Below are 19,534 nucleotides of genomic sequence, written 5' to 3' on the forward strand. Positions count from 1 at the left end.
TCACGCCGCTGCTAGCCCATTCGGGGCCAGAGAATTTGCGTTGTTTGGGGGAGCCCGACGCCGGAGTGATCCGCGCCGTTTTTGGCGCCGGGTCCCGGACATCGCGCCAGTTTTCGGAGAATCCCGCCCCCTGTTACTGTATGAAAAAGTGTCTGATCACCACGCTTGAGTTGGAAACCCTTCCATGGGGAGTTTGTTGAGTGGTTTATTTGAAATTGTTGTGTCGGCTTGAAATTTGGCATTCTTCCATTTGTCCTGATGAGAGCAAGATGAAAAGCTTTGGCAACATGTCTCTCTTTTCAGCTGTATTAAAGTTCTATGTTACCAAACAAAGAATGCTTCATACGCCAGTATCCAAATGACAAGAGGGTAAGCTTTTGCCGTTCCCCAAGTATAAACCTTTCCTCAAGTTTATTTTATACTAGTTTTAATAACATTGCAGCTAGTCTTTCTGTACAGTTGGACCAGGAAAATTTCCAGAAAAAGATTAATCTCGATCAACATTTGCTAACATTGTTTTGAAAATTATTTTCAGGAGAAACAAACACAGTTGTGAAATGTGCCGCTGCGTAAAGTGCCCACCATTTACCTGTGACAAATATTGTCCAGAAGGATATGAACAAAATAAGAAAGGCTGCTCCATGTGCCACTGCAAAGGTACCAGAACATTAACTAATTTCAGGAATTATTTTGCCATAATTTGGAAACAAATTATTACATCAGGGATGTCAATGATGCATCAAATTTTAGCATTGCTGTTTGCATTGGAGTAAGGAGCATTTGAAAAAAAACATCTCAATAACGTTTGCACATATGTTACATCTGCCAACAGTACAGATTTGGAAACATCCTCTGTTTAATGCACATCATGGTCGTTAAATTCAAGAATAATAAAGGCAGGAAATTATTTTTTCTGAACAATTTGCATTCAGTGTATTTAGGAAAAAGTATTTTCAATGCAAGGGGTTTCTTGATCCTCTTGGTAATTTTTTTGTTGCTAGTTCAATTTGCCCTTGGCCATCCCAGTTTGTAGGAAAATGCAATGGGTTTTCTGCATGCTGAGTGCAGAGGTGTCAATGTACGTGCCTTTTGTGGAAAGAGTCTGAATTTCTTTCACATCTCTCTGGAGAAGTTTCAAGAGAATTTGGACACTTTTTTAATTCACAGATAAACGTGGAGTGTCTGCGTTAATGACATGTCAAATTGGTATCTTTGGTACCACAGAGGACTTTTGCATGGCACTGATGGCAGCTGTAGTACAGTACCCTCATGGCCTCTTGGGACCACATAAGAAACTCTGTTATGTAAGTGGAATTTCCATGGAAAAGAAAGACATACTCAATCGCTGGCTTGAGCTGAATGATCCACCCTTAGCTTGGTCAATATGAAAAGTTCCACATCTGACCCCAACACCCCAGGCTGCTCTGTGAAGGATCAGAGAGTTGAACTCAGCTACTGTGAATGACTCATTTGGAGATAGTGCTGTTCAACGTCCTTTCCTTTACTGACTTTCAGTCAGGTGAAGACGAGCCAGGAAGTTTCAATTTCAATTACGCATTGTCAAAATAAAATAAAAGTCTTAAATGCCTCCTAAATGGATATTTTTTTTTGTTGAAAAATATATTTTTATTCAACATTTTAAACATTTTAGCATTTTTACACAAACAACAAAACCCACTACCCCCACCCACTTCCCTCCCCTACCCCTTGGCAGCAAGCAGGTCTCCAAAGTGCAAAATGAATAAACTCCATCTCTGGTGGAACCTCTCATTTGCACATCTCCAAGCAAATTTCATCTTTACCAAAGCCAAAAACCCTGGCAGGTCCGACACCCTGAATATGGACTCTAGGGGACCCGGCTCCAGATCCACATGCAGAACCGCCGACATGGTGCTGAACACCGATCCCAAAGACCTTCCCAGCTTCGGGCAGGACCAGAACATATGGACATGGTTGGCTGAGCCCCTCCCCCACGGTTGGCTGAGCCCCTCCCTTAGGGGCAGCACGGTAGCACAGTGTGAAAACACACTGTGGCTTCAGAGCACCAGGGTTCCAGGTTCAATTCCCTGCTGGGTTACTGTTTGTGCGGAGTCTGCACGTTCTCCCCATGTTTGTGTGTGTTTCCCCCGGGTGCTCCGTTTTCCTCCCACAGTCCAAAGACGTGCAGGTTAGGTGAATTGGCCATGATAAATTGCCCTTAGTGACCAATAAGGTTAGGAGGGGTTATTGGGTTACGGGGATAGGGTGGAAGTGAGGGCGTAAGTGGATCGGTGCAGACTCGATGGGCCGACCTCCTTCTGCACTGTATGTTCTATGTTCCTCACCACTCACAACTATCCTCCACCCCCTCAAATAGCCAGCTCATCTCACCCTTGTTACGTAAGACCTACATCAGCCCCAGCCTCGCACGCGAGGTCGAGGCATTGACCCTTCCCAGCACTCGCACCATAATCGTTCCTCCAGCACCATCCCCAACTCTTCCTCCCACTTAACCTTAATCCCCTCCATCGACTCCTTCTCCTCCTCCATAATCCTACCATAAATCGCTGAGACAACCCCACTCTCCAGCCCCCCCCACCGACAGTACCTCCTCCAACAACGAGGAGGGTGAGGCCACCGGTAAACTTGGAAAATTCTTTCTCGTGAAATTCCGCACCTGCATATACATAAAGCCTTCCTCGCACTGCAGCCCATACATTCCCTCCCAACCCCTCTAAACTTGCAAATCTCCCCTCCAAAAACACATCCTTCAACTCTTTCCCTCCCTTTCTTCTCCAATGCCCCGAATCTCGCATCTATCCTCCCCGGCTGAAACCCATTATTTCTTCTTAACGGCATCACCCTCGACCCTGACCTCAACTGTGCTGTGCTGTCGGAGTTGCCCCCAAATCCTCAGCGTTGCTACCACTACCAGTTTCCCAGAATACTTCCCTGGGGCTAGCGGCAGTAGCGCCATTGCCAGTGCCCGCAACCCCGACCCTTACAGGACCCCGCTTCCCTCTGCAGCAACAAAGCCTCCGGCTCCTTCCTCCAGCCCGCACTTTCTCTGCATTCGCCACCCATTAAGAGTGCAACAGATTCAGAAGAGCCTGGCCCCTCCCCTGCTATCAAAGCCAGAATGGAACACCTGGCTCACCCAGCCCTTCCTCAGCTCCATCTGGTCCTTTACCCTCAGGTGGGTCTCCTGTAACAGGCCCACGTCCACCTTCAAGCCCTTCTGGCGCAAGAAAACTCGTGCTCTCTTCATCGGTCCCCCCAATCCTCGTACAGTCCACATCATCACTCTGACCGGAAGTCTTTCGCAACATCCCCACCGCCGCTCCCCGGCCTTCCTACCCACCATGACCATCCTTTCAGGTCCTGCCCCTGCAAGCAGGACCCTGCCCTGGCCCTAGACACTGCCCCCACCACCCCCTCTCTCTCCAGCAACTCTTCCAACACTTCCTCTTGAAAGTACCTCACGCAGTATCAACCCCATTCCCCTCACCATTCACACCTCCCAGGCCCATCAAAACCTGCCCATACAGGTTCCAAAAGCCGCAGGCCCTCCCCCCACCTTGCTCCTGTTCACTACCCAACATAGTGTTTGCTAGCGTGATGGCCCCTGCCAGAACCCCTCCCCCATACCCAAAAACGAAACCACATCAACCCCAATGCCTCCTCACCCCTCCAAACCCCATTACACCCAAAAACAAAGTTATCCATGACACCCATACAAGAAAAAGAACCCAGCTCTGAAAAAACAAAGAAAGAAAAAAGAGGAAAAGAAAAAAAAACTCAGCCAAAATTCCGAATTCAGACGGATCCCAGGCCTTCTGCCTTCACAAACGCCTTTGCCTCCGCCACCGTCTTGAAGTAAAAGTCTCTGCCATTATACATGGCCCTCAGCTTTGCCAGGTAGACCACACCAAACCACACGTTGTGTTTATGCAATACTGCCTTAGCCTGTCCGAAAGCCACTCGCCTCCTTGCCAACTCCGTTGTCAAGTCCTGGTATTTGCATATTCCATTTCCTCCCCACTGCACGCCATGCCTCTGCTTTGTCCATCTCAGCACATTCTTCACCTGGAAATTATGGAAACAGACGAGCACCGTCCTTGGTGGCTCATTCATCCTCGATTTTGCCCGGAGCGACCAGCAGGCTCTGTCCGTACTGGGAGAGCTCCTCTCCCTCACCCATCAGCTTCGCTATCATACAAGCAAAATATTCTGTAGCCCTCTGGCCCTCCACCCCTTTGGGCACACCCCAGGTTATGCTTTCGCGACTTGTTCTCCAGGTCTTCAACATTGGCTCCAAGCCCTTTGTTAATCTCCGCCACACTCCGCAGCTCCTCATTCACGGAGGTGAAATGGTCACTGTGCCGTGACAAGGCTTCCTCCATCCCTTTGATTTTCTCCCCTTGCTCCCACACCGTCATTGAAGTTCTCACCAACTCCTCTCTCACCGGAGCAAGGGTCTCTCACACCCATGCTTTAAGTGAGGCCATCAACCCCATCTGATGCTTTTCAAAATGCTTTGTGAACAGTCTTTCGAACTCACCAGCCATCACCTTCATCATCTTCTCTACCGTAATTGGCATGGCCACACTCGACAGGCTCTCTCCCTCCATCTTTCCTCCTGTTGCACCCTTCGACACAGTCGGCGGCGGACTTTCGCTTACTACCATCTTCCCAAGATTATTCTTGCCGGCTTTTGCCAATCTATAAGTGCCCTAAGACACCCCACCACTCCACACGACCAAATCTTCACAAAAAACTGGGCTTAAAAGCCATAAAAGACAGCTCTGGCAGGAGCCACCAAACATGCAACCTCCACCGACTTCTGCAACCGGAAGTTGATAATTATCTTTTTAAGTGTCCTTCTTGCATATCCATCTCCTTTATAGGTTCTTTGTTTTAATATATTTTATAATAACTAGCTGCCATAGATCTCTGATACACTGTGTAGCAGAGGGAGGAGCCATCTTAACCAATCACACAAAACCGACCCACAAACACCCATGCAGCATATTTTAAAAGTGACCAAGTTAAACCAAGCATTTAAAATCCATGTTTTTTCAAGTATCAGAAATTTTTAGAAAATTGAGTGTCATTCATATGGTCCATTTTTTTTTTTAAAAAACAATTTGTTATGTTTACCTTTTTGATTATGGTAAGTGACCCAAAAGTATTGCTAATAAAATAAAACAGCACCTGACAGTTTTCTTAAGTGAGGATATGGCCGGGATTTGGACAATTATCCGTTTCAAATGATATTCAGATTGACTAATTAAGTTCAGACCTATGCTTATTAATGAACAAATCTATTGTGCCAGATTGTACTGTAAAAACAATGCTGAGGCTAATAGAACTCATTTATGTGCATATCAGACAGAAACAAAAGGCAGATGCAAATGTGAGTTAATTGTGAAAATCTGGAAGTTACTGCCCGTGTTCCTGCTCCATGAGCTATGTGAAATGGTATCTCACTGCTTAGCTCCCCGTTCAAATGTACTGAAGAAGAATGAAGTACTTGTATTGGTGTCGTGGATATGAACTAAACCATGCCACAATATATTAGGACTTGTCTATTTCAATATTTAATTTGTGCTAAGTCTTCATTTGATGCTAAACAACCTCACTGGCACTGAAAACTGCCTTTTACTGAGTGAAAACTCATTCTTCAGATTTTATTGGTTCAAATTTTTTTTTAAACTTAAATTTTTTAAAACTATTTTTACTTTATCTTTGTCTCTTTTTTTGCTCCCCCTTTACCAAATCTTTCTTTCCCCATCATTGTTTTGCTTGTACCTGATTTGATGTTAGATCATTGGATTCACTGACCTAATTTACACTTCCTGGTACAGAACCCGCACTATTCATTAACTTGATTGGTCGAGGAGAGACACATTTGCGTGTCCTACTCAAGCAGGCCCCATTCACCCTGGACTATCTCCGATACAGAAACATCCATTGCAGAATGTCCCAGATTTTCCCTTGTCCAGTTAATTTCTAATAAATGGCGGACGCGCTTCATCCATCAGCAGCAGTGACTTGTGGCCCAGTGTTTCACTAGGGGAGTTACCTGACAGAATCCAACATTTGAGCAATATTCTTTGAAAGTTCTACTGCAGAGCAGCTAGGAAGGGAAATTTAGATTTGAATTTGTTTATTGTCACATGTACCAGGGTACAGTGAAAAATATTGTTCTGCGTGAAGCTCCGACAGATCATTCCATACATGAAAAGAAAATACATAATGGGGCAAATATAAAATACACAATGTAAATACATAGACACAGGCAATGGATGAAGCATACAGGAGTGTAGTACTATTTGATAGGGAAGATATGTGAAGAGATCAGATCAGTCCATAAGAGGGTCTTTTAGAAGTCTGGTAACAGCGGGGAAATTTTTGAATCTGTTTGTGCGTGTTCTCAGACTTTTGTTTCTCTTGCCCAATGGAAGAAGTTGGAAGAGTGAGTAAGCTGGGTGGGAGGGGTCTTTGATTATGCTGCCTGCATTCCCAAGCAGCAGGAGTTGTAGACAGAGTCAATGGATGGGAGGCGTGCTCATGTGATTGGGCTGTGTACACGACTCTCTGTAGTTTCTTCCGGTCTTGGGCCGAGCAGTTGCCATACCAGGCTGTGATGCCGCCAGATCAGATGCTTTCTATGGTGCACCTGTAAAAGTTGGTAAGGGTCAATGTGGACATGCAGAATTTCCTTAGTTTCCTGTGGAAGTATAGGCGCTGTTGTGCTTTCTTGGTCGTAGTGTCGACATGGGTGGACCAGGACTCATTTTTGGTGATGTGCACACCTAGGAATTTGAAGCTCCATCTCCACCTCAGCCCCTTTGATGCAGTAGGAGTGTGTACAATACTTTGCTTCCTGAAGTCAATGACCAGCTCTTTAGTTTTGCTGACATTGAGGGAGAGATTTTTATCGTTACACCACTCCATCATGTTCTCTATCTTCCTCCTGTATTCGGACTCATCGTTATTCGAGATCCAACCCACTACAGTCATGCCATCAGCAAACGTGTTGATGGAGTTGGAGCCAAATTTTGGCATGCAATCATGTGTGTATAGGGAGTATAGTAGGGGGGTAAGTACGCAGCCTTGCAGGGCCTTGGTATATGGGACTATCATGGAGGAGGTAGTGTTGTTTATTCTTACTTTTTGTGGTCTATGGGTCAGAAAGACAAGGATCCAGTTGTAGAGTGAGGAGCCAAGTCCTAGGTTGCGGAGCTGTAGTCAATAAATAGGAGTCTGATATAGGAGTCCTTGTTGTCGAGATACACCAGGGATGAGTGGAGGGCCAGGGAGATAGGGTGTGCTGTGGACTGGTTGTGGCAGTATGCGATTTGCAGTGGATCTAGGCATCCTGGGAGTATTGAGATGATGTGCTTCGTGACCAACCTCTCGAAGCACTTCATTGCGATTGATGCCAGGGCCACCAGACGATAGTCCTTGAGGCACGTTGCCTGGTTCTTCTTTGGCACCGGTATGATGGTCGTCTTCCTGAAGCAGGTGGGGATCTCAGAACACAGTAAGGAGAAGTTGAAGATGTCCGCAAACACATCTGCCAGCTGGTCCGCACAGGAACTGAGTGCACGAACAGGGACCCTGTCCGGATCCGTCACCTTCCGATGGTTCACTTTCAAGAAAGCTGAAGGAAATCATGCTGCCCTCTTATTAAGTCAGTCAGTGAAGGTGCAATTGTCTTTTCCTAGCCCTGGACCTGATTTTAACTTGAAACTGCAGGAGTGAAACAGAATGATACGTCGACCCAGTTCAGTTTCCGCACATTTCCTTTATGTTAATGCATTCTGCATCTTTTAATTAAAATTATATGCAGTACATATCCATAGCAATACACAAATGTCTTCTCTTGGAGAACCTTTAAAATATTCTTGCCAATAAACAAATCTTCGTTACAGTAGAATCTATGCACAGAGTTCCAGTAAGTGTATTTTATTGGCATCTAACCTATCAGTGCTTGTTTCTCCAGATTCAGACAAATCCCCTTAATAGTCCAAAGCAGAACATTGCAGATCTGGTCATTGTGAACTCGGGCAGGCATTGTGCCACTTCATTTGAGGCAGCTTGCCAGCCAGACCACAGGCACGTGCCAAGGTTCTGGCATCACGTCTATGCTACAGGCTGCGCACTGCCAGGCATCCTGCCAATTTTGAACAGGCATCCCACCACCATTAAAGCAGGCTTGCTGCCAACCATTTTTCTGGCTTTTGTACTTCACACTGGCGAGTGAGTAGCTTTGGCATATGAGATTAAGAAAGAATAATCATTCTGCAATCGGCTGTGCAGGACCTGAAGAGGGAATTGTGGTCGCATTTTATCAATTGATGGTTTCTTCCACTCCATATTAAATAGTAGTAAACCACTGCAGCAAGCAGTGATTTTAGACAAGCCCTTCTCACACAACAAAAGATACTAATATTTTACAAAGGACCCCCTAATACAGCTCATGGGAATCTAATGATGTCCAGGCTCCATCTTGGTGTACTGAGGTCAAATCATATGTTTTATTTAATATCTGATTCTGAGTGAGCAAAAGTGATGAGTTTTCCTGTTGGTATACCCCAGGCAAAACCCTGTCCTTTCACTTTGACAGGTTGCTCACGTGAAGGAAATCTCAATGTGGGCTACCATGGATGCGCTCACCATATTGTACCTTCCTTCTCTTGCTTGTTTCCTTGAAATTTCTTCATCTCATTCCCGTTCTCCTCTTCCTAGCTTTCCTTTCTCTGTTTCTCCTTTCTCTGTCATCCTCACTTTTTTTTCTGTCTGATTTCCAGTCACTGCTATTCTGTGTTGTGATTTGTTCCTGCGTTGAGTGGATGAACACCTTTGGTTTAAATGTGCAAGTAGCCATTCCCAGCTTTGTTATTGTGCATTGCACATTGTGCACATATTGCAAACTTTAGGACAAAAAAAAATCAACTGTAATCATAGCCAAAGGATGGCTTAACATTTCTCATAATCACAATTGTTTCAGAGCTATTATGCAAAATAAACTTATGTAGACATATAAAGTATAATCTTAATTTGAAGTTGCATAGCTTGAATGACCTATTCTGAACACCCTTTATTATCTCCCATTTCTTCAAGTAAAAGCAAATTTATATCAGCAGAAGTAGACAGTATATTTAAACCTTTATTTTAGAATATCTCCTCATACAAAAAATGATGATGTCATAACTTGCAATTATAAAGTTACCTATGTGTAATTACATTTTTTTAGAAAAAAAACTAGCAGTTATCATGAAAGATATCTGTAATCAGTTTACTTTTTAAACTGCACTCTACAGTCTGTTACTGAGTTATTCAAATGCACAACATCAATGTACAAGAGCAAAATCAACAAAAAAATCAGAAATGAAATAAATATTGAAAGCTGACTTTCTTTCCGTGTCTGTGTTTGTCTTTGCTTTTCTGTGTTTCATCCAGCAGGGTGAGGGTGAGAGGAGTGTTGAGCTCTGTTTGATTTAGAGCCAAGTTTAACTCAAATTAAATGTCCACCTGAATGTTGATGAGTGAGGTGCATGAGCCATGCTTGGAGCCATTTATCCAACTGGAACTATGGATTGCAATAAAGTGGTCAAGCAGTTGCTCTGAGAGTGCGGTTTAGTTCAGTTGACTGGTACCAGTGCGGTAGATAACGGGGAGCCAATGGATGTGGTATATCTGGATTTCCAGAAAGCCTTTGACAAGGTGCCACACAAAAGGTTGCTGCATAAGATAAAGATGCATGGCATTAAGGGGAAAGTAGGAGCATGGATAGAGGATTGGTTAATTAATAGAAATCAAAGAGTGGGGATTAATGGGTGTTTCTCTGATTGGCAATCAGTAGCTAGTGGTGTCCCTCAAGGATCAGTGTTGGGCTCACAACTGTTCACAATTTACATAGATGATTTGGAGTTGGGGACCAAGGGCAATGTGTCCAAGTTTGCAGACGACACTAAGATAAGTGGTAAAGCAAAAAGTGCAGAGGATACTGGAAGTCTGCAGAGGGATGTGGATAGTTTAAGTGAATGGGCTAGGGTCTGGTAGATGGAATACAATGTTGACAAATGAGGTTATCCATTTTGGTAGGAATAACAGCAAAAGGGATTATTATTTAAATGATAAAATATTAAAACATGCTGCTGTGCAGAGAGACGTGGGTGTGCTAGTGCATGAGTCGCAAAAAGTTGGTTTTCAGGTGCAACAGGTGATTAAGAAGGCGAATGGAATTTTGTCCTTCATTGCTAGAGGGATGGAGTTTAAGACTAGGGAGGTTATGCTGCAATTGTATAAGGTGTTAGTGAGGCCACATCTGGAGTATTGTGTTCAGTTTTGGTCTCCTTACTTGAGAAAGGACGTACTGGCACTGGAGGGTGTGCAGAGGAGATTCACTAGGTTAATCCCAGAGCTGAAGGGGTTGGATTACGAGGAGAGGTTGAGTAGACTGGGACTGTACTCATTGGAATTTAGAAGGATGAGGGGGGATCTATAGAAACATATAAAATTATGAAGGGAATAGATAGGTTAGATGCGGGCAGGTTGTTTCCACTGGCGGGTGAAAGCAGAACTAGGGGGCATAGCCTCAAAATAAGGGGAAGTAGATTTAGGACTGAGTTTAGGAGGAACTTCTTCACCCAAAGGGTTGTGAATCTATGGAATTCCTTGCCCAGTGAAGCAGTAGAGGCTCCTTCATTAAATATTTTTAAGATAAAGATAGATAGTTTTTTGAAGAATAAATGGATTAAGGGTTATGGTGTTCGGGCCGGAAAGTGGAGCTGAGTCCACAAAAGATCAGCCATGATCTCATTGAATGGTGGAGCAGGCTCGAGGGGCCAGATGGCCTACTCCTACTTCTAGTTCTTATGTTACAGAGCGAGGCCAAAAGCGTGGGTTCGATTCCCATACCAGCTGAGTTATTCATGAATAACTTTCTCAGCCTTGCCACTCACCTGAGGTGTGGTGATCCTCAGGATAAATCACCACCAGTCAACTCTCCCCTCTCAAAGGGGAGAGCAGCCTATGATCACTGGGACAATGTCAAATTTACAAGATATAAGAAAGTACTAGTCTGTTTTTCACGAATTTCAGTTATCTATTTCACTACAATAAGAAGTTTCAGTATACCCTCTAATAATTATTCTAGATAACAGAATAAAGTTACTTTTTTTGTTTGCAACTTTGTGCAGTGTTTTATGCCCATTGATTTAGACTGGGACTTGATATTTTGAAATAGTTTTTCTCTTCTTTAATTTCTTTTCCCCAAACCCACCACCTCCAGACACATTCCCAGAGTTCCGATCACCCACCTTGTAATGGGCAGGATCACTCAGGCTGACGTACTCTCTGCTATTTTCCTCAACTTCTGGTGAAAATTGTGCCCTTCCTTTTAGCGGGCTCAATTATTACCCTAGAGATCAGGAAATCATAACTGCTGCAAAATCACAGATGCAAATCTCATCCCAGCACTCTTTAATATAGCGCATCTATACAGTGGCATCATAGGAGATCTTGTGGCGTTGTGGATAACGTCCTGGTCTCTGAGCCAGAGGTTCCGGGTTCAAGTCCCACCCCAGGACCAGTGGTCAAGGAAGTTGCGTTCATAACACAGCCAGACCAGTTGAATTTCTGAAATTGGAGCTTATTGATCGAACAATCTAATTATTGCTGTAATTGGGTCTACTTGGCATCAGAGATGAAATCAAGAACTCCAATCCCTCATGCTAATCTCCTGTTATGATAGGTATTGAAAAAGTAGATTTAGAGAACAGTGGAAATTGATGCTTTTAAATCTAAATAAAGAAATATCAACCGCTAACGTGATTTAAGTTCAAATCTACCTTGGTGAATTTTGTGTCGAGTGCGATAAAATGTTATTACATTGCCATGCTTGGTTACTTTTGCAGAGACTGATGTGCATCTTAGCACAACTGTCCCTCCACCTCAAACCAGTTTCTGCCTGACTGCGAATGGACGACGCTACGAGGAAGGACAAGGCTGGCATGATGGATGCAGGGACTGTTATTGTTATGGTGGAAGGGAAATGTGTGTGCTAATTACGTGCCCTGTTCCAAACTGTCTCAACCCATTGGTCAGGCCTGGGCACTGCTGCCCTACCTGTCAAGGTGAGTTACAGCTTCATCAGACTTGGCTAAAACAGTAATTATTTCCTGTAATGAGTGTTCCAGTGAGTACAACATGGCCTCTCTAAGATTTAAAGTTAAGAGTGCACTATTGTTTTTAAGTTGAAATCATTATAGGGTAAACCTAATAACAAGAAATATACCTTTATGAGTAAATCACTTGCCTCTCCCCATACTGTGGTGCTTCCACAGAACCTCCCAAATGCGTGAACTCTACAGTCTTGGAGACAAAGGCAGCAGATGCTTGAAAACAGCACCAACTGCAGGTTCCGCTCCAAGCCAAGCACCATCCTAACTTGGAATAATATTGCCGATACATCATTGCCGCTGGGTCACAATCCTGTAATTTCCTCCTAAACAGCACTGTGGGTCTACCTACCGCATAATAATAATAATCTTTATTGTCACAAGTAAGCTTACATTAACACTGCAATTAAGTTACTGTGAAAAGCCCCTAGTCTCCACATTGCAGCACCTGTTCGGGTACACAGAGGGAGAATTCAGAATGTCCAATTCACCACCTAACAACACATCTTTCGGGACTTGTGAGAGGAAACCGGAGCACCTGGACGAAACCCACGCAGACACAGGGAGAACGTGCTGACACAGACAGTGACCCAAGCTGTGAATCGAACCTGGGACCCTGATGCTGTGAAGCAACAGTGCCAACTATTGTGCTACCGTGCCACTGGCTACATGTCCTATAGTGGCTCCACAAGGCAGCTCAGCGCCACCTTCTCAAGGAAAATTAGGGGTGGGCAATAAATGCTGGCCTAGCCAAGGATGCCCACAATCCGTGAGAGAATTATTTTAAAAATGCATTCTGGTTCCTCAGTCCACTTATCTTTCTGTTCATGCTGCCATATCCTCGATCTGTGTCTATTGTGTGTCATCATATTTAACCTCTTTGCAACGGTGATTAGAAGCAAACACTTGGCCCTGCTCCTCCCCTGTGGAACCTCTCTTCTGTGTTTACGTTCTGACCTGTTGTAATGTAACCAACACATCTACAATGGCTTATACTCCTGTTGCTGCACAGTCACCTGCAAAATGCCTCAATCTTCTAACCATTGTAGCTTACATTTCTCATTTTCATGCACCTCACAAAACTATTGTGCACTTGGGGCATCGTAACACTCCTCATTCCTAACATATTACCCAACACAGGTCATTGGGGAACTCCACGGCCAGAATCTTAATATTCACTATGTACTGGTCATCATTGCATCCGTACTCTTGAGTTTAATTGTCTCCTATTTTAAACTACACTGATCTCAAAATAATCATTCCGATTGAAAATTCACATGAGGTCTTTGTATCTTCTCTTTTGGGACCTCTTCATGTCTCATGGCCCAGCTCATACCCTCTGATCTCCCAATCCAGCCCTATATAGAGTACCTGCTTTCTGTCCACTGTATTCAGCTGGGCTCTGTACTGCTTTCCTCACTATTTTGCCTTGGCACCTCTTTTCCAATCTCAAAACCTTCCTCAAATCCTACCTCTTTAACCAGACCTTCAGTTTACCTCTGCTGACCCTTTTCCAATTCATCCAGATGTTCAACTGCCCTTTTGTGAAATGTCTTGGGACATGAAAAAATTAAGGTGCATTTATGTGGACACCAGAAAGACCTCTAGTGGTTTACTTTTTAAAAAATAGTGCAATAGGATTTCTTCCATAATTTGACGCAGTAGACCAAGCCTCGGTTTAACATCTCGTCTGAAAGACAGAATTTTACGGTCCCCTCCCTCGGGTAGGATTTTCCGATCCCGCCTAAGTCGATGGACTTTTGAACAGCTCGACTCATTGTCTGCCAACCAGCGGTAAAATTCCACCCGGCGACTCAGCCAGTCCTCCACTACTACAAGTGCCGGCCTTTAGAGCTCAACTCTGGAGCTTGAAACCACATTCTTCTGACTTGGGGTTGAGGTGGGGGGGCAGTGCAATGGCTCTACCACTGGACCACAGCTGCTATAATTAAAGGTGCTATGCAAATATGGCCGCCGTGGTTGTTGGCGATAAGTTCTCCACAACAAAGCTTCTTTTCTGATTTCCACAGATGAGACGGGCAGTGGGCAGCCTGATACAATTGACCTCACTGTATGTCAAGCCCCTGGAGGAGAATACTATTTAGAGGGTGAGACTTGGAACCTTGACATTTGCACTCAATGTACGTGTCACAACGGTCGTGTGCTGTGTGATACTGAAGTGTGCCCACCTCTCCTGTGCCAAGCACCAATCAAAGAATCGAGGGCTTGCTGTCTGACTTGTCCAGGTACACGACTGGTAGAAATGCTACTTTAGCATATAAATATTGTTTGTGCAATGGGTAATCTTATTAGAAGATTATCAAATAACAACTGAAGCTATCAAGGGAAATTTGTTTGCGTTCATCCCTACATAAATGCACCATTTCATGTATTTTTTAATGGTACATTTAAATCACTTCACTATTTGCATTTTGATTAACCATTTCAACTGTGGAATGCAGATGCATAGGTTGATGCAGGGGAGAAAGCCTCTGTACATTCTATGTAAACATGCAACATTTCCTTGTGCCTTTAATTGTAAAACACAATAACCTGTGGAATCGAACAGTCACAAAGGATGATCTATTTCAAATGCCATCTGTAACCATTTTTCCACAAGTAAGTTCAATTTGAGAGTACATGAAAGGATCCCTGTGATTGCAGTGATGCTGCTTTTTAAAAAATATATATAATCTGAACGAGTTTGTTACTGAACAACAGTGCTTTCATGAAAACAGGTGTGCCTCTTTGGAAATTCATTGCAGCTGTTACTTCAAATCAATCTACTGTTGTTATTTCAGTGAAGCTTCTCTGAAATCCCATTGTTGGTAAAATTATCTTGAGCTATTTTATTCTTTGCCGTATGTTTTGCTTCCAAACATTTCTTAATGTATTTTGGTTGCATTAGCTTTCGAGGGCTGGAGTCTCCAATTTTGCGGCTAAATCGGGAGGAAGGGTCTGGTTTTACGACCAAAAAGTCGGCGCTGCCACCGCACCGATGCCCCGCCCGGTGGGGGGCTAGCAGCCGCGCCACGGCTGGCTTTACCTGCAGATACGGACGGGGAATGGCCGGGTGCGTGGCCACACATGCGCCCTGCAGAGGGTACGCCGTACAACATGACGCCAGCCGCGCGTGGACCCGGCCTACCAGGTCGTGCCCCCCTGTAACCCCCCTCGGCCACCCCCAGTCCGTCCCCCAGTCCATCCCCTCCCCAAAGCCCCGCCTGCCAGTGGAATGCGCCCCCCCCCCCCTCCCCGACTGTGGTGCCGCTGGACACAGTCTGCAGCCGCCATGCAAGGTCCCCGAAAACTGAGAGGACACACAACTGACGCTGTCGGGAAGTTGACCCATCGGGGTGGAACATCAGGGGCAGGCCTCAGGTGACGTCCTGAGGCTCTCCCAACGGCGTGTGGCGTACTCGGCGATTATGCCATTTTTGAGGGGGCGGAGCATCCGAAAAACGGCACCACCCCTGATTTGGGCGTAAAAACAGATTCTCTGGCCAATCGCCGAACGTATTTTCGACATCAGCTATCGGAGAATCCACCAACCAGTGTTTCAGCAATGTAGAAACAGGCCATTTAGCCCATCTAGCCTGGTCTGCTATTTAATGAAATGGTGGGTTATATGTCATCTAATTCCATGGGCGTCATTCTCTGCCGGCGGGAGTCTCCGTTCTGCCGGCACCGGGGGGTTTCCCGACGGCGTGGGGCTGCCCCACAATGGGAAACCCCATTGACCGGCCGGTGTTACGGAGACTCCCGCCGGCCGGTCGACGCAGAAATGTGGTGGGGCGGGTAGGAGAATTTCGCCCCATGTGTTCATCGTTGTCCCATATCCGTTTAAACGGTTTTGTTACCAAAGTCTGTCAATGTCCGACTTAATATTAACAATGGATCTTGCATCAATTGCCAAACGCTTCAAAAGTTTCAGACTTTTACCACGCTTTGATTGTAGAAGTGTTTACGAACAAATACCAGTTGTTAAAAGATTTGGCTCTAATTTTCAGACTTGGTCCCTGAGACCTAGACTCCCCAAGCAATGGAAATAGTGGTCAGGATTTTCTTTTTTTTTAACAAACAATTTTAATGAGGTATTTTTGGCATTACAAACAGCAACAGTATAAAAACAATGTACAAAGAACAATAAACATAATGCAAACACCGACTCTCATCTCTCCAAGACCCGCCTATTGAACCCCCTAGTCTACGCTTCCCTAGCCCCCAGCCCCCCCCCCCCCCCGACGATTAATTATCCGCGAAGAAGTCAATGAATGGTTGCCACCTCCGGGCGAACCCTAACAGAGACCCTCTCAAGGCGAACTTAATCTTCACTAGGCTGAGGAAGCTCGCCATGTAGGTTAACCAGATCTCCAACATCAGGGGCTTTGAGTCCCTCCCAGCTAATAGTATCCATCTCCGGGCTACCAGGGAGGCAAAGGCCAGAACATCTGCCTCTTTCTCCTCCTGGACTCCCAGATCTTCCGACACCCCAAAAATCACCGCCTCTGGATTCATTGCCACCCTTGTTTTCAATACTCTGGACATGACGTCCGCAAACCCCTGCCAATATCCCCTAAGTTTTGGACATGCCCAGAACATGTGGACATGGTTCGCTGGTCCTCCCGCATATTTTACACACCTGTCCTCTACCCCAAATAATCTACTCATCCGGGTGTGGTAGACACCACTGTTTGTACGTATTACGTATATGAGAAGTAATACGGCAAAGCTCCTGTACTACGGGTACGGGGGTAGATCCCTACCTGCTGGCTCCGCCCAGTAGGCGGCGTATAAATGTGTTTGCTCACCGAGCTGCAGCCATTTCGGCAGCAGCTGCAGGAGGCAACACATTTCTGCTTAATAAAGCCTCGATTACTCTCGTCTCATCGTAATTGATAGTGCATCAATTTATTTAAGCAGAGATTTTACAGCGATAGACCTACGCATCAAGCCAGATCGCCGATAGCTGCACCCTCAAGCAGACAACGCCACGTCGGCCTTCGACCACTGGCTAGCTTGCTTTGAAGCCTACATCGGAGCAGCAACAGAACAACCCTCAGAAGCACAGAAACTCCAGATCCTGTACACACGGTTGAGCTCCTATATTTTTCCTCTTATCCGGGATGCGCCCAACTACACTGAGGCCGTGGCACTTCTGAAAGAGAACTACACTCGGCCGATCAACAAACTCTACGCCAGGCACCTCCTGTCCACGTGGCAACAACTCCCCGGTGAGTCATTGGAAGATTTCTGGCGTGCCCTGCACGCCCTGGCGAGGAACTGTGATTGCCAGGCAGTTTTGGCGATTGAACATACCGAATTCCTAATCAGAGCTGCTTTTGTACCTGGCATAGGGTCGGCGTACATCCGCCAGCGCCTCTTAAAAGGGTTGACCTCACGGCAACCAAGAAACTCATGACCTCACTAACGGTAGCCTCCCGTAATGTACAAGCGTACGCCCCCGACCGCACGGCACCCCCCTTCTGGACATCGTCGACCCCACCAGCGACCACCCCCAGCCAACTCCAAGCCTGCGCCGCGCGGCAGTCAACCAACACCGGGGGGCCCAAATGCTATTTCTGCGGGCAGACAAAGCACCCCTGACAGCGCAATCTGCAAGGCCTGCGGGAAGAAGGGACATTTCACTGCGGTGTGCCAGGCCAGGTCGATCGCCGCTGTAACCAGGCCCATTGTTCCTGCAACCCCCACGTGCGACCCGTGGGCGCCGCCACTTTCGTCCCCGCAACCCAAGTGCGGCCTGTGGGTGCCGCCATCTTCCCCCCCCCCCATCAGACCTCGTGTGGCCCGTGGGCGCCACCATCTTTAACGTCGCCATCTTCAGCGCCATTTTAGACAGCACCTCAGGATCCCTGCTCATCGGGCACCTCATCGGGCCACTCATCGCCCAGCACCGTGGCCAACCAGCCCGGGGCCCACCAACACCAGCCGCAGCTCGCCTCCATCACGTTCGACCAGTCCCAGCCACACAACCTCGCAACCGCGTCAACGACGGTGAAAGTCGATGGCCACAGGACACCTTGCCTTCTCTACTCCGGGAGCACGGAGAGCTTCATCCACCCCGATACAGTAAAGCGCTGCTCCCTCGCGGTACACCCCATTACCCAACGAATCTCCCTGGCCTCCGGATCCCACTCCGTGGAGATCCGCGGATACTGTACCGCCACCCTCACTGTCCAGGGTGTAGAGTTCAGCAACTTCCGGCTCTACGTCCTCCCCAACCTCTGTGCTGCCTTGCTACTCGGCCTGGACTTCCAGTGCAACCTCCAAAGTCTAACTCTGAAATTCAGCGGGCCCCTACCACCCCTTACTGTATGCGGCCTCACGACCCTTAAGGTCGACCCACCTTCCCTGTTTGCAAACCTCACCCCGGATTGCAAACCCGTCGCCACCAGGAGCAGACGGTACATTGCCCAGGACAGGACCTTCATCAGGTCGGAGGTCCACCAGCTACTGCGGGAAGGTATCATCGAGGCCAGCAACAGCCCCTGGAGAGCCCAAGTGGTAGTTGTAAAGACTGGGGAGAAACACAGGATGGTCATTGACTACAGTCAGACCATCAATCGGTACACGCAGCTCGACGCGTACCCCCTCCCACGCATATCTGATATGGTCAATCAGATTGCACAATATCGGGTCTTCCCTACAGTGGACCTGAAATCTGCCTACCATCAGCTCCCTATCCGCCAATATGCCGCCATCTCCCTGTACGCCCTGTCCACCTCCAACGGTTGGGGAAAAGCCCCCTCCCCCAGAAGTTTCTGAAACATACTTGCCACAAACGCACCAGCATCAGCCCCCTCAGCCTCTTCCGGGAGACCAACAATTCTCAAGTTCTGCCGGCGAGTTCTGTTCTCCAGATCCTCCACCTTCTCCAGCAGCCTCTTTTGCTGATCTTTTAGCATCCCCACCTCTAGCTCGACCACCGTTTGGTGTTTCTCCTGGTCCGCCAGCGCCTTCTCCAGTTTCTGAATTGTCCAATCCTGAGCATCCAGCCTGCGCTGCAGCTGATCGATCGACTCCTTTATCGGGTCAAGACAGTCCCGTTTCTGGCAAAGCCCTCTTGGATGACCTGCATCAGCTCCTCAGTCGATGGTTGGGCCGTCGCAGCAGGGGTCCGGACATCAGCCATGTTGTCTTCAGCCGCAGCCTCCACCCAGCCCTTGTTTATCTTTTTATTTCTTCCTTTTCGGCCCCTTGGAGTTCTCCATGCCATCCACCAATATGTTGGTCCAGAGCCAAATTTTCTGCGCCTTCAAAGCCAAAACTCAAAAACACAAAAAGGTTGGGCAAAAAGGTCCAAAAGTCCGGCCAGAGCGGGAGCCACCAAATATGCGACT

At 46.5% G+C, this 19,534-nt stretch overlaps 1 protein-coding gene across 2 annotated transcripts in view; it reads left to right on the forward strand.

Moving 5' to 3' along the window:
• Nucleotides 1–19,534, forward strand: part of LOC140396830 (cysteine-rich motor neuron 1 protein-like) — a 419,037-nt gene that overhangs the window by 355,423 nt on the left and 44,080 nt on the right. For both annotated transcript variants that reach the window (XM_072485588.1, XM_072485597.1), the window contains exons 8-10: nucleotides 536–657; nucleotides 11,910–12,128; nucleotides 14,204–14,419. In XM_072485588.1, coding sequence (XP_072341689.1) covers nucleotides 536–657; nucleotides 11,910–12,128; nucleotides 14,204–14,419 — 557 coding nt within the window. The remainder of the gene's footprint in view (nucleotides 1–535; nucleotides 658–11,909; nucleotides 12,129–14,203; nucleotides 14,420–19,534) is intronic.

This window comes from Scyliorhinus torazame, chromosome 2, assembly GCF_047496885.1.
Source record: "Scyliorhinus torazame isolate Kashiwa2021f chromosome 2, sScyTor2.1, whole genome shotgun sequence".
NCBI classification, from domain to species: Eukaryota; Metazoa; Chordata; class Chondrichthyes; order Carcharhiniformes; family Scyliorhinidae; genus Scyliorhinus; species Scyliorhinus torazame.